This window comes from Arachis ipaensis, chromosome B10 (assembly GCF_000816755.2).
Source record: "Arachis ipaensis cultivar K30076 chromosome B10, Araip1.1, whole genome shotgun sequence".
NCBI classification, from domain to species: Eukaryota; Viridiplantae; Streptophyta; class Magnoliopsida; order Fabales; family Fabaceae; genus Arachis; species Arachis ipaensis.
The window spans coordinates 17,011,010-17,025,149 of NC_029794.2; the positions used below are offsets into that span (position 1 = coordinate 17,011,010).

The 14,140-nt window shown below is 30.9% G+C and overlaps 2 protein-coding genes and 1 pseudogene across 2 annotated transcripts; all 3 read right to left on the reverse strand.

The window, feature by feature from the left end:
• On the reverse strand, nt 347-1,122 carry LOC107620249 (cilia- and flagella-associated protein 251-like). Its single transcript, XM_016322440.1, has 2 exons — nt 795-1,122; nt 347-702 (listed from the first exon to the last, which is right to left on the reverse strand). The coding sequence occupies exons 1-2, from the start codon at nt 1,120-1,122 to the stop codon at nt 347-349; spliced, it is 684 nt and encodes a 227-aa protein (XP_016177926.1).
• LOC107620250 lies at nt 5,148-8,039 on the reverse strand (annotated as a pseudogene).
• On the reverse strand, nt 8,520-9,260 carry LOC107620251. The gene has a single exon (XM_016322442.1). The coding sequence runs from the start codon at nt 9,258-9,260 to the stop codon at nt 8,520-8,522; it is 741 nt and encodes a 246-aa protein (XP_016177928.1).

The window sequence follows — 14,140 nt, forward strand, 5'->3', positions numbered from 1 at the left end:
GCATAAACCGCTGTAAGGCACCAGGGATCTTGGTTGTGACGCTGCACTCTTGTATGTATAAATTTCTGGTTAGATTCTAATGTTGCAATAGAGATACTGTTGTCCTTCCAGCATATCCAAATTCCTCCTATAAATTCTTGAGCTTCCTCAATACTAAAATTGTTGAAACTAGTACCCTGGATAATTCTTCTAGCATTATTACTGCTAACTTTTGTTTCCAATAGGATCACAATGTTAGGATTGTATTGTCTTAAGAATTCTTTTAAGGTGCGTCTAAAAGCACAACTAGCCGCACCTCTAATATTCCAAGACATTATAATCATTAAAACCCTTGGAAGGAATTAGTTTAGCTACATATCCACAGTTGTGTCTTTCCTATCTCACTGATTTTGGGAGTTTCACACTCCACTCCCATTATCAGGTCTTTTATCTCCTTCTTCATGTCTGTTTCTGTAGGCACATCAGATCTTTGTTCTAGCTCTCTAGGGTCTGGTGGTTCTTCCTCCTCCATTTTGTGGTATTCTTGCTCTTTATTGTTGGTTGTTTGGAAATTTAAATTTTGCGTGTCGTCATTTGTCACATTCCAACTCTCCTTGTATTTAGCTATGTTGTTTTCCTTGTTATTCTGGCTGCTTTCTCCCTTGTATATCACTTTCTTTGTCTTGTTCTGATTTTTCCTGCTTGTATTTGCTGAGTTTGTGCCTGAGTCAGTTTTATCTGGTTGTTCTTGTTTTTTGCTGTGTTGCTCTTTTCATTTTGATTCTTGTTTGGTTGTTTTGTCTCTTTTCATTTGCCTCTTTGATTCTGTTCTTTCTCCTCTTGTACTACTTTTTTGTTGCTTTTTGGCTCTCTTTCCTCCTCATTCTCTATTCCACTTTCATCTGGCTCTTCTATTTCTAACACACTATATCTTGGCTTATTATTTTTCTTGCTTTCTTTCTCTTTGGTGTGGCTGGCACCAGCTTCCTCTTTGTTTATTTCCTTTCTTATTCTCTTTTGTCTCTGCATTATTATGCATGGGTCGTACTTATCTGATTCCTGGTTTATTGTGGCTTCATTTTCTTTTGCTTTCTCTTGTTCATTTTTCCCTGTTGCTTCTTGAGTTATTGCTGCTGTTTCCATATTTTTTGTTGCTTGTTTTCCCTTCTCTTCTTTCTCTTTTTGTTGCTGCTATTTTCCTCTTTTAATTCCATTCAAATATCGCAGTTTTTCTGTTCATGGTCTACTTTACCGCATGTAAAGCAAATCTGGTGTATGCCCTCATACTCAACTTGGTTTTTCTTTCCATTTGCCATGTATCTTCCTAACAGTGGCTTAGTTAAGTCCACCTCCACACATAACCTTGCGAATTTTCTTCGACAGAGATGCGAGGTGTTGTAATCCACTTTATAGGTTTTGCCTATGAGGTCACCTATTTTTCTTAGAATCTTTTCATTGTAGAGTTCGATGGGAAGGCCTGAAAGTCTAACCCATGCTTTTATTTTGTCAATCGAGATAAGAATGGGGTTAAAATTTAACTCCCAGAATCTTAAAGCCAAGTAGTGGTCATATATTTTTCAAGGACCATCAAAAAAAGTATGATTTAAGTCATCCTCAGTATAAAATTTCACCAGGTATAAGTCATTGCCAAGGTCTATGACATCCACTCCACTAAATCTGCTCCACATCATTTCTAGCCTCCTTTTTCATGGCTGTGTATCCAATCTTTCTCCCCATGAGTTTAACAATTAGGAATTTTCACCATGGCTTCCAGAGTTCTCTTTTAGCATTATCATTTATAACAATGTTGAACAGACCGTTTTTCATATCCACAACATATGTCTTCTTTGTCTTTTTTTTCTTACATCTTCTCTTGGTTCTATTGTTTCAGGTATTTTCTCCTGGTCACTCATCAATTCTTCATTTTTGGTCTCGGATAGGTGTTGCTCCAACTCCAGTGACCATGTTTGCATAGGACCTCGTTCTCTAATTCTCTACTTTATCTTCCATCCAATCTTCATGACAAAGGACAAACGCTTGTGTGTCTGAGAACCCATCTTCCCCTTTCCTAATCTTCTTGTTTTTCCTTGCTTGGTTCTCATGTTCCTATGGTGGTCGGGAGTGCTCATTGGGGGCCCTTTCCGGCTTATCGTTGCCGGTCATGGGCGGTGATGGCCGTTTGAAACGTTAGCTTGTGCAGAGAAAAAACAAGGAGGGTGCTAATAGCTCCTTTCTTTTTTTATTTATGATAACTAATTAACTAGAGAAAGTTTAGGGGCCAGCAATTTTTGTGTTTTGTGACCAACACTTAACCATAAAAAAAATGTGAGTGATCTCTCACTATTTGATGTAATCTTACACCATTAAAAACACTATTAATAGTCAATTGATGGTTACAAAACACAAAAGTTACTGACCCCTAATACTCCTCAATTAACTATGCCCAAGACCCCAAGACTCCACAGTCCACACTATGAAACTTCGTCCCAGATAATTAGCATATTTTCTGAACTGGGAGATAGGTACACGGGCTTTGGCAAAAGGAAAAAAAATTAGCAAGACTTTAAACCTAATCAGGGGTAGCTCTCTTCTTCAAATTTGATTCTCTTCTTCAAATATCTCTTGGTAACCTAGAGATAAAGATGAGCAAGGTAAATTATGTTCATTATTTATTAACAAGCAAATCATGTGACCAAATCACTCACATTATTGTTGATTCAAAATTGATTAACTACCTCCTCGTGTAATTCAATTTCAATAAGCTAAGAGCAACTTTCTTGTTACGCATTGTAATTTCATACTCTAATGGCTTCTAATCAAAATCAAACCCACTGCACTATTTCCTTCACACACCCATAAACACTTAGTTTGATTTATATGGATATGAAGATTGAAGAAGATTTTGATCTAAAGAGAGATAGAGATAAAGAGAATATATATAACAGATGATTTTGAAAAATTATATGTATATGTGAAGAAGAAATGGTTTGGTTCATTCCTTTATTTGCAACAACTAGAGGTTGTATCCAAAAGGATAACATAATTCCAAATTGTTAAAGATGTACTTACCCGGAGGTATTTTCTAGAAAATTGATGGTGTAATAATTTCACAATTTGGGATAAAAGTTATGTCTTGGGTTTTCTATTTTACTAACTTTATTCAATATTGTCATTCTTATTTTTATAATACTATTTTTTTTTTTATAAATTTATACAAATATACCATGCAAAAGAATAAATAACGTAAAAGTAGCATTATAAAAAATAGAAATAGCGTTATTGCTTTCCGATTTCTGGATACCTTTTGTTCATTATGTAGCTACTATTGTTATTAGTTTTATGGTGTTGCAACGAAATTTAGGGGCTCTAATATGGAAATAATAGCTAGTGTGTAATGGGAGAGGCATGAATAGTAATCTTTATTGATGTATTTTAGAAGAATCTAGAAACTATAGGAGTTTGTAATAGGCTTTTGTGTCGAATGTTAATTATCTATTTACATTATTGATACTAGCGGCTCAACAGTGTCTGTTCAGTCGTTTTTCTATTGTTCTGAAGAAATTAATTTTATTTTTAAAATATATTATTTGTTCTTTAAATTTATTAGATCATCTTTTTTTAATTTTAATATTGACGTGATCTTATTTATATCATATATTTTAGTATTGGTGTTAATATATCATTTATTCTTTAAATTTGTCAGATAAGTATTTTTTCATCATTTTAAAATTAACGTAGCATTATTTATATGATATTTTGTTCAGAGTAAAATTATTATAAAAAAAATCTTTATTAAAATGCTAAATTATAAAAGCACACAATAAAGATATATGTATATATTATCAGAAAAAGGTATAGTTCAAGAAATAACGGCAAAAATATTATCCTAATTTAAAATTTAAAAAGAGTATATCTATAAATCCAAATGCATGTTAGTTATTTACAAAAGATTATTGTTGCCTAAATATCATGGGTATTTATGTTGGTGATGTCTATGGTGACTTGGATTTTGGTGACTAAAGGTGGCTAAAAGTTGACTAATGAATAGTAAGATGACACCTTATGAAGAATTTTAAAGTCAAATATGTAGAGTGAGATAAAAATTGATTATTATTAGAAGGACAAATATGTAAAAGAGATACAAAAATATATTATTTTGGTGTGGGCTGTGATAAACATGGACCAAAAATAAGATCAAAAGATGAATTGGGCAGGTAAATTTTTATTGCAAAAAGAAAATGAAAAAAAATTATCATTTTTTAACTTCGTCGATCCTAATGGTATATATGTCGGGATGGGTAGTAGGAGCAATGAGAGGGAATAAATGAATAATAAACAATGCTACTCTCAATTTGCTATTTTTAATAGGTTTTTTACCAAAAAATTAAAATGAATATAATTTCACCAAAAATCGTCTCAAATAGGCTTACAGATAAATACAACAAATGGTGACTAATATTTATTATAATAATTCTATGTAAATAAAGAAGTCTAAATTATAAATGTATGACATGAATTAAAATAGGTGAATTATGCTAACCTTCATATTTAATGTATCACATATGTTATATGAGGAATGAGAATTCATTTATTTTATATCATATATAAATAATTTAGATTTTATTATTTATATAAAATTATTATAATAAACATTAGTCACTATCTTTTATATTTATCTTGAACTTATATGTTTTGAGATGTCTTTTAGTAAAATTATATTTATTTTATTTGTTTTGTAAACCTACTAAAAGTAGTTGCTTATTATTTATTTATTCTCTCTCATTATTCAAATTACCCAACCCAACATATCACCAGAGTCCACGAAGCAATAAAAAAGTCAAATATTCTTCATTCTTTTTGCAATAAAAATATTTTTGTCCATATCTTTGAATCTTAGAATTTTTTATCCACGTTTGTCAGCCTTCACCAACACAATAATTTTTGCATGTCTCTTTTACATATTTGTCCTTATGGTAATAACCAGTTCTATTCAATTCTATATATTTGATTTTTAAAGCTCTCCCCACATGTCATCTTGTTACTCGTTAGTCAACCTTTAGCCATCTTTAGTCATAGAAATCCAAGCCACCACAGACTTCACCATTTATGTTTGTCTTCTTCTTTTTTAAGTGGTAGGCCAAAATATGATTCTGAATCTGAAGATGCCTTCATTTTCCTACAAATAATGGAAGGACAGAAGAAATGAATATTCTTATAAATTTCATTTTTAAATATCAAACTATAAGAGTATTAATGAAAAAATTAGGAGAATATAAAGATTGTGTACCTGAAAAAATCTTTCGTAATTCATCATACATCTCCTTGTCAATAACTTCTTGCATCTTGAAAAACTGTCATATTTTGTTTTCCATAAAAAAACCATATAAATGCTTCAGGTTTATTCAATTAAATTGATTGCTTATTATAGAGAAGAATTCAATTAAAACCTGTAGAATTGTGATATCTTGTTTTGCATTGAACTTTCTGAAAGGACAAAAGAAATGACATTAATCCTTATTTATCATTGACAAAATATAAATTAAATGATATACATCTTTTTTTGTTAGGAATTTTTTTTAATAACAATTACCTGTAATGATATTGTTCTGTATCGAAATGAGTTAGTTGTGTTCTTCTAAGTTCATGGCTGAAAAAAAAGAGTTAAAGGTTTAACATAATTGGTATATAGGACGAAATAGACGGAAATATTTATTATGTAATAAAAGTTTATTACATTACTTTCATTTTTTTGATCCAATATTTCTCTTTTTACCATCTTCCATAATTGAGTTTTGTCTGTTTTAACTGTACCTCTCCAACTAATAGAATAAATTTTGATTGGATGAACCTGAGTCAATTTCACGTTTGATCAATAACACTAAAACAAAAATATGTATCATCAATGCAGTTGTCCCTGTCATTAATGCTATAATCCTTACTTTATTGTCGATTGGTCTCATTGATGCAATTGATTGCTCATCCTTCCATGTACTCCATAACAATTGGAATCCAGTTTCCTGTAATTTATTGCATATTTGTATCACAATATATTTCAGTAGTGTTTTATATATAACTTTGGAATTAAGTAATGATACATCCCAAATAAGACATACCTCTACCTTTTATTGGTTTTAAAATTTTAATTTTTATAATTTTATTGCTAAAATTATAAAATTGATAGCAACATTTAAAGAAATCAAATTTTGGAATTTTTTTCAAAGTAAATATAAACATGGCAAACTATAACAAAATTAAAAAATCAATAATGATATATTTTAAGGATGTATGTTTATTAATTTTTATAATTTATGTAAATCGTAGTTGGTGCATACCTGTTGGGTAAAGTAGAGGTTCCAGTTCCTTTCGCTTATCTCTTTGAATATGCTGATGAGCTCTCTTGATTTCAATTCATCTGTTAAAAATCTTAGTCGTTAGTTGTTGAAATTAGTGAACAAAACTATCTATTCCAATGTTGATATTGTAATGATAAAATTACATAATACACGGATTATACTTGTAAAAAGGCTCACATATTTGCCAAGCACATAAATTACCTGAGGTGCAGGTAACAAAATTTCTTTGAACACCACATTCTTTGTGAATTGTTCCCTTTTTCCATCTACTGTTCTTTCTTTGACTAAGATTTTTGTGGTTGACTGAGAAACACTTCGAGATAGAGCAACGTATAATTGACCATGGCTGAACACATGTTTAGGGAGATAGATCCCTACCTTAGGGATAGTTTGCCCTTGTGATTTATTTATTGTTAAGGTAAAACTCAACCTTATAGGAAATTGCTTTCTAATAAGCACAAAGGGTAATCCTGAGTTCTCAGTTGTTTTGTGTTTTATCCGAGGCAGAAAAGCTCTTTTTCCAGAGTGATGGAACGTTAAGATTTCCACGTCTAACATGCTTTGAAAAGTTCCTCGACACAGTAGCCTTGTGCCATTGCATAAGCCTGCCTTAGGATCTATGTTTCTTAGTAACATCAGATGAGCACCTTTTTTTACCTTCAACATATGAGGTGGCAATCCACCTGTGGAGATCGAGTTAAGATATTCTTGTTGATACAGATTATTTGTATCTTCTTCTACTTCATCAAAGGATGCTAAAATTCGTTTGTCTCCCGAAAATTGGTTGATGACTATATCGTTAAGCTGTTGCACATCATGATTCTTGGGTGTCAATATCGCTCTCTCCACCATATAAGATGCATCTCACCCATGAGATTGCAAATTTGAAAAGGTTTCTTCTATTAATTTGTGTAATGATGCCTCACCTTCCCATGGTATTGCCATGTGTGCTTCTATTTGTACCAAGTTTTCACATATGGTAGGCTCAATCCCATCCCCTATGCGCATAAGATACTCCGCAAAAGCACGATCATTAAGAGATCACATATTTTGTCGCAAGTGGAGAATTTTGGTAAATGCCCACAAATGTGATTTAACAATAGAAGCTGAAATCATTTGCGACTTACTTCCTTTCGGCACAACAGGTAGTATTTGGCGAAAATCCCCTCCCATAACCATCACCTTCCCTCCAAATGGATTACTGTTTTCTAAGATGTTTCGCAATGTGCGGTCCAATGATTCCATTGTCTCTTTATTAGCCATTGGCGCCTCATTCCAAATTATCGCTGTCGTCTGCCTTATCAGTTTTGCGAGATCAGATTGCTTACTTATATTGCACGTGGAGGATGGCTCTGCGTTGATTGGGATCTTAAATCTAGAATGAGCTGTTCGACCACCAGGCAGTAAAGTTGCAGCTATTCCTGAGGACGCAGTTACCAAGACAATATGCCCTTTACTTCTTAAGTCTGCAATTATAGCTCTATAAAGAAATGTCTTACCTGCTCTTCCTGGTCCATCAACGAAGAACACTCCACTTTCTCTTCGATCAACTGTATTCATGATGCACCTGAAAGCTACAGACTGGTCATGATTCAATCTTTCTATAGAACACAGGTCTTCTTGAGGAACTTTGATGGACATTTCTTCTTGAATAATTCTAGGCATGAAGTTGTCATTGTCGTTGTCCGAGGTTAGAGCTGGTAAATCGTATTGTGAAATATGTTTTCCATGCTGTAGGAGGATGTCATTTAAATCCCTTAGCAAACAATTTGTTAAGCCATTGCAGGTTGTGGTGCTTGTTGATGCGTAATCATCTACCATACATGAAAGAAACTCGTCCCACAGACTTCTTACATCTGTTGGCTCACAAAAAATTAAAATGGTGGCAAACAACCTTCTTAAAGATCATGGCATTCTTAAAATGGATGCCTTAACCAAACATGATCTTATACTACTATCACTCTCCAACAGTCCTCGATGCTAAGCGGATTGCTTGAAGGACGAATATTGGACACCATTGACTGTTAGCAAATCATCCCAACCAATTGGGCCTCTTACATTTGACAACAGAATACACAAATAGAATTTTTCATCTTCTGTTGGCGAAACGGTATAGATCCGACCGATAGCTCTCTTTTGTGACCTGCGTCGACGCCATTCCTTTTCCTTGCTGTGCCAACTGTAATATTATGGGATTTTCCTGTACAAAAGATGCCTAGATTGTTGGTCATCGGCCCGATTAAGTGCAAAGAATTCAGTGAGCATTGTTCTTGAGAAATAGTCATTATTAACTATTTCAGAAATAGTTTGGTGCTCATAAAATCTCACTTGATGTTGATTTGGCAAATGAACTTGCAACCTCTCAATTGATGGGTACATTCGGTAAAGGTTGAATCGAAATATCCTCCAGCATGCCTCTGGAGTGGCAATCCATCTTGCATCAATAAACTGTTGCACCTCATCATAATGAGAACTTCTGTGAACTTCTATTGCCACACAGTCTGGTCCCTTATAGCAATACTTGTATAGATATTTTATGCTCTTGATACTGCTACATATCTCTACGTTGATATGGCAATCATACTTCAGTAGTATCCAAGGGTTGTACGGAACCACCCATCTATTGTCAATTGTGACATTTTGGTTGATAGGGATTGGAGTATCAAATCGCCTCCTGTATTGAGGATATGAGTCATCACCTCGTCGTGTCTCTGGTACGAACTCTTTTGGGTAGTTGTGTTTACATTGACCGTTTTTCATGCACGGTGAAAATTGATTTAGTGTTCCGCAAGGACCATGGACCATATGCCTTAGCACTGCCTCATGTAAGTGTGGTTCTGTTTCTTTACATGGTATTTCCGCTCGGACCAAACTATCATATTGGTCAGAATCACTCAATTTGTCATTGTTTTCTAAGATTAGCAACATATGTACGTGTGGCAATCCTCTTTTCTGAAACTCTGTGACATAAATATAACTTTTCACCTTTTTCAGTACACCTTTTGTAATAACATCCTGCTTTAATTGTTCGAACTTGGCTATGAAAATCCTAGTTTTAGATCTGAGCGATCCTGTAGAGTTTGAGTAGGACTGAGTTCCAAAGCTATTTCTGACCATGATGGATTGCATGTCATAGTTAGAAAGATATCCGGTTTTCCTTCTTTAAGAACAATAGCCATTCTATCCTCGTACCGTTGAGTCATGTCTCGACGACTGTCCACAAACGACGATGGTAATATCGTTCTTCTGCCAACATTTTCTAAAATCAATTTTAGAGAAAAGTATTATTAGTTTTAAAGTTTAAATTCGGGAACACATAATGATCAATCGTGTGGCCATTAAATTGAATAATTACCTGCATTATTCTCTCCTGTGTGTAATTGTAAGCCTTAATACAGTTCAGATCGAAGTTCCTTTTGTCTTTGTCGAACCCATCTTAACTTTCCTGTTTTCATTTTCACATAGTTGTCAACAACATATTGTTGAAGAAGTCACCCCACTTGCAAAACTGTTGAGTGATCATTAGGGCGGATCTACAAATATCGAGGATTATAAAATATTGTTATAAGTTATGAAATGATGTATTGGTACAAACTATCATCTACGGAAGTCTATAAATGATGTAGAAAATATAGGAGTTTGTACCTGGAGCATATAGCTATAATATGTCCGGCATGATACTTTGTTTCCACGTTGAGTTCGAGTATTTATATCCCATCCATGGGTTCCAAATGGAAAAAGAAGAGGATATTGTAGTGGATCGTAATACCCAACAAACTCCTGAATCTTTTTGAGGTTACCAGTATGAGTTTGAACCTTGATATCTCGTCCGCGCACCATTGTTTCAATGTCATCACCGACTATTATGGCTGCTACTTGTGAAGCAGTTGGGAGACTGTATTGTGGTTGATTAGCAGGTCGCTCTCTGATCACCAAACTACACTCTTGCACATCTAGTCGTTGTGCAAGCTGGCAGAATACATGGATAAAAGGATTATATCGGTGCAACAATTGTTGTAACTTCAAAACCAAACTTTCATGCAGTTGTATGTTCTCCAGCATCCTATTTTGTAACTCGTGCTCAGTATCGTATATATACAGTTGCAAGAAGTGTGGCCGCGCCCCTTGATCCAGATGAAATTCTCCTATACTGTGGTACATTGATCCTTGAGCACGGAATATATATATACCATGACTTGCTGTAGCTAATTGTTCGTCTATGTGTACACCACACGAAGTGAATGAAAAAACATGATTGTAACCACGAATGTGTTTTCTGAAATGGTTCCCTTCTGCAGAAGGGTCTAAGAAGATCTCAAGTAATTCCTGAGGAGCATTTACTTGGGGCAAAGAGACTTTTCCTCCATTCCAACACATGTCAAATGTTTCATGGTGAAACAGACGTGCATTACAGTGTATACATGTCCTTGTAGGAGGTAGTGTAGTTTGAAGAACTGTTGTATTCTCTTAAAAATTTCGAGCACAATTGTGAGATGTTCGGACATGGTGTCTAATTTCTGCACTCGCATAGGAATATTAAAATATTATGTTATAGATTTTTTTTCCTATATGTGCCAATAATTGTATGGTTAGGTACTCGGGTAAAATTCATTAATTATTTCATATTATTTTAGATAGTGAAATCAAGAGTGAACAAAGAATATATATATATATATATATCAATTGAGGTTTGTTTTTTGAAAAATAAACGTAATCTTTAAAGATGTAGTATTTTTTTTTCTATTGCCTAATTGCCTAGTTGCCTAAACTCATATAAGATTGTCAAAGTTTGAAGTTCTAGGTAATATATGAGGTTAAATATATATTTAATAGAGCAAATTTTTATTCTGAGTTATACTGAAATATACAAAGAATATTTTTAAATTGATATGATTCTATTGTGTTTTTGTTTGCTTTTCAATTTTATGAAAGTTTTGAATGTCGCCCAGTAATTTGTAATAATTTTAATTATATTTTTTAAAATTATTATGATAAATGATAAATTCAGTAAAAATTTTGTCCATTAAAATTGCATAAATATTTTTTATGGTACGGTGTACTTTTATTTTGTTATTTTTGTTGGTGGTTGGTGTTATAATATTTTCTACATTATTAAATTTTAATTTGATAATCTTGTTATCATCAAGGGTTTATTCCCTAGTTACTGTAACGATGTTAAAATTTATTTTCCATCACAAAATGATATTATGTGTCTCATGGTTTTTGCTATTAGATAACAGTTGTAGTAGCATTTTTTTTAGTTAGTACTTAAATTAGTGATTCATTAAAAATTTTTCATGTAGCTCATAAGAATGTAAATATCGTTATCTATGTTTTTAATTTGAGGTTTATATTATTTAGTTACCTATTGACCTGTAACTTTTAATATAACTTTTAATATAATATTTAGTTTTTTTTTAGTTTAAGAAATTAGAACACATTGTACCATTAGTAAATTTCACCATTTATTAAATGCTTAATTTATTAATAACCTTATAATAAAAAGGATCCATATAATTTGTACAGTTTATTTTTAAATACATGAAATAGGACATCAATATTTTTGTAGTATCTGTTAATTGTTTTTGTGTTTAAATTTTTTTTGTTCAGTTTTTCTCTTTAAAAGATATATGCTATTACGAAAATGTTATTATAAAGTTATTCTTATTATTATTAGTTTTATGAATGTATCAAATATTTTAAATATTTTATTTGTTAAGTATTTATTTTAAATTTTTTATTAAATTTAGAATTTTGTTTATAATATATAGTAACATGGTGTCTAATTTCTGCACTCGCATAGGAATATTAAAATATTATGTTATAGATTTCTTTTCCTACATGTGCCAATAATTGTTGGTTAGGTACTCGGGTAGAATTCATTAATTATTTCATATTATTTTAGATAGTGAAATTAAGAGTGAACAAAGAATATGTATACAACTTCTCAATTGAGGTTTGTTTTTTGAAAAATAAACGTAATTTTTAAAGATGTAGTGTCTTTTTCTAGATTTTTTTGTTGCCAAAACTCATATAGGATTGTGAAAGTTTGAAGTTCTAGGTAATATATGAGGTTAAATATATATTTAATAGAGCAAATTTTTATTCTGAGTTATACTGAAATATACAAAGAATATTTTTAAAATGATATAATTCTATTGTGTTTTTATTTGCTATTTAATTTTATGAAAATTTTGAATGTTGCCCAGTAATTTGTAATAATTTTAATTATATTTTTTAAAATTATTATGATAAATTAACGGTACAGTAAAAATTTTGTCCATTAAAATTGCATAAATATTTTTTATGGTACGGTGTACTTTTATTTTGTTATTTTTGTTGGTGTTTATGTTAATAATATTTTTTACATTATTAATTTTTAATTTGATAATCTTGTTATCGTCAAGGGTTTATTCCCTAGTTACTGTAACAATGTTAAAATTTATTTTTCATCACTAAATGATATTATGTGTCTCATGATTTTTGCTATTGGATAACAGTTGTAGTAGCATTTTTTTAATTAGTACTTAAATTATTGATTCATTAAAAATTTTTCATGTAGCTCATAAGAATGTAAATACCGTTATCTATGTTTTTAATTTGAGGTTTACATTATTTAGTTACCTATTGACCTGTAACTTTTAATATAACTTTTAATATAATATTTAGTTTTTTTTTTTAGTTTAAAAAATTAGAACACATTGTACCATTAGTAAATTTCACCATTTATTAAATGCTTAAGTTATTAATAACCTTATAATAAAAAGGATCCATATAATTTGTATAGTTTATTTTTAAATACATGAGATAGGACATCAATATTTTTGTAGTATCCGTTAATTGTTGTTTTTGTGTTTAAAATTTTTTTGTTTAGTTTTTCTCTTTAAAAGATATATGCTATTACGAAAATTTTATTATAAAGTTATTCTTATTATTATTAGTTTTATGAATGTATCAACTATTTTAAATGTTTTATTTGTTAAGTATTTATTTTAAATTTTTTTATTAAATTCAAAATTTTATTTACAATATATAGTAAGCATAATTTAAAGAGCAATACAGATAATAAACACAACAAAAATTCATTTGTTATTATGATAACTAATAAGCATGATAATAATACGATAAGTTTAAGTAAACACATTTTATATAGTAATGTATATTAATAAAACTTTATATTTATTCAATATAATAAATGTTTTAAATGATTATTATATGATGGTGATAAAATATTAGAAATAGAGTACTCACCATTCATATTTACATGGCTTCTAATATTGTTTATAGTTGGTTCATAAGAAGCAATTGGTTGAAGAATTGAATTAGTAGTAGCAATGGTGTCTCGACGTACACCTATATTTAAAAAAATTGCAAATTTTATGTTATATACTTTTATGAAAAAATAAAAAATTAGCGCTGAGTAATAAAATAAAGCGTGTTAATTAAGTTGGTTAATTTTGTTAATATTCTACGTTAAGAAGATTTAACGTGCAGACAAAAATTATATCGATGTGTTTACATGTTTAAAGCATATAGAGATACTAACCAGAGGATCTATTACTTGGACCAGCTCCGTTACCATGTATTTTCGTACCTATATTTTTAAAGAGTAATATAGAAAATAAGCATAAATTAAACTCATAAGAGAATAATTAGTTATCTTAATATTAGTTAACTTTAATTGCCTGAAACAAAATATCGGTAACTTTAATTATTTTAGAATTGATCTATATTTCTTTATTATAATACAAATAGTTTTTCTATGCTTCTATTATATTTTTTATAGTGTTTTTTTTTTCAAAGATTTG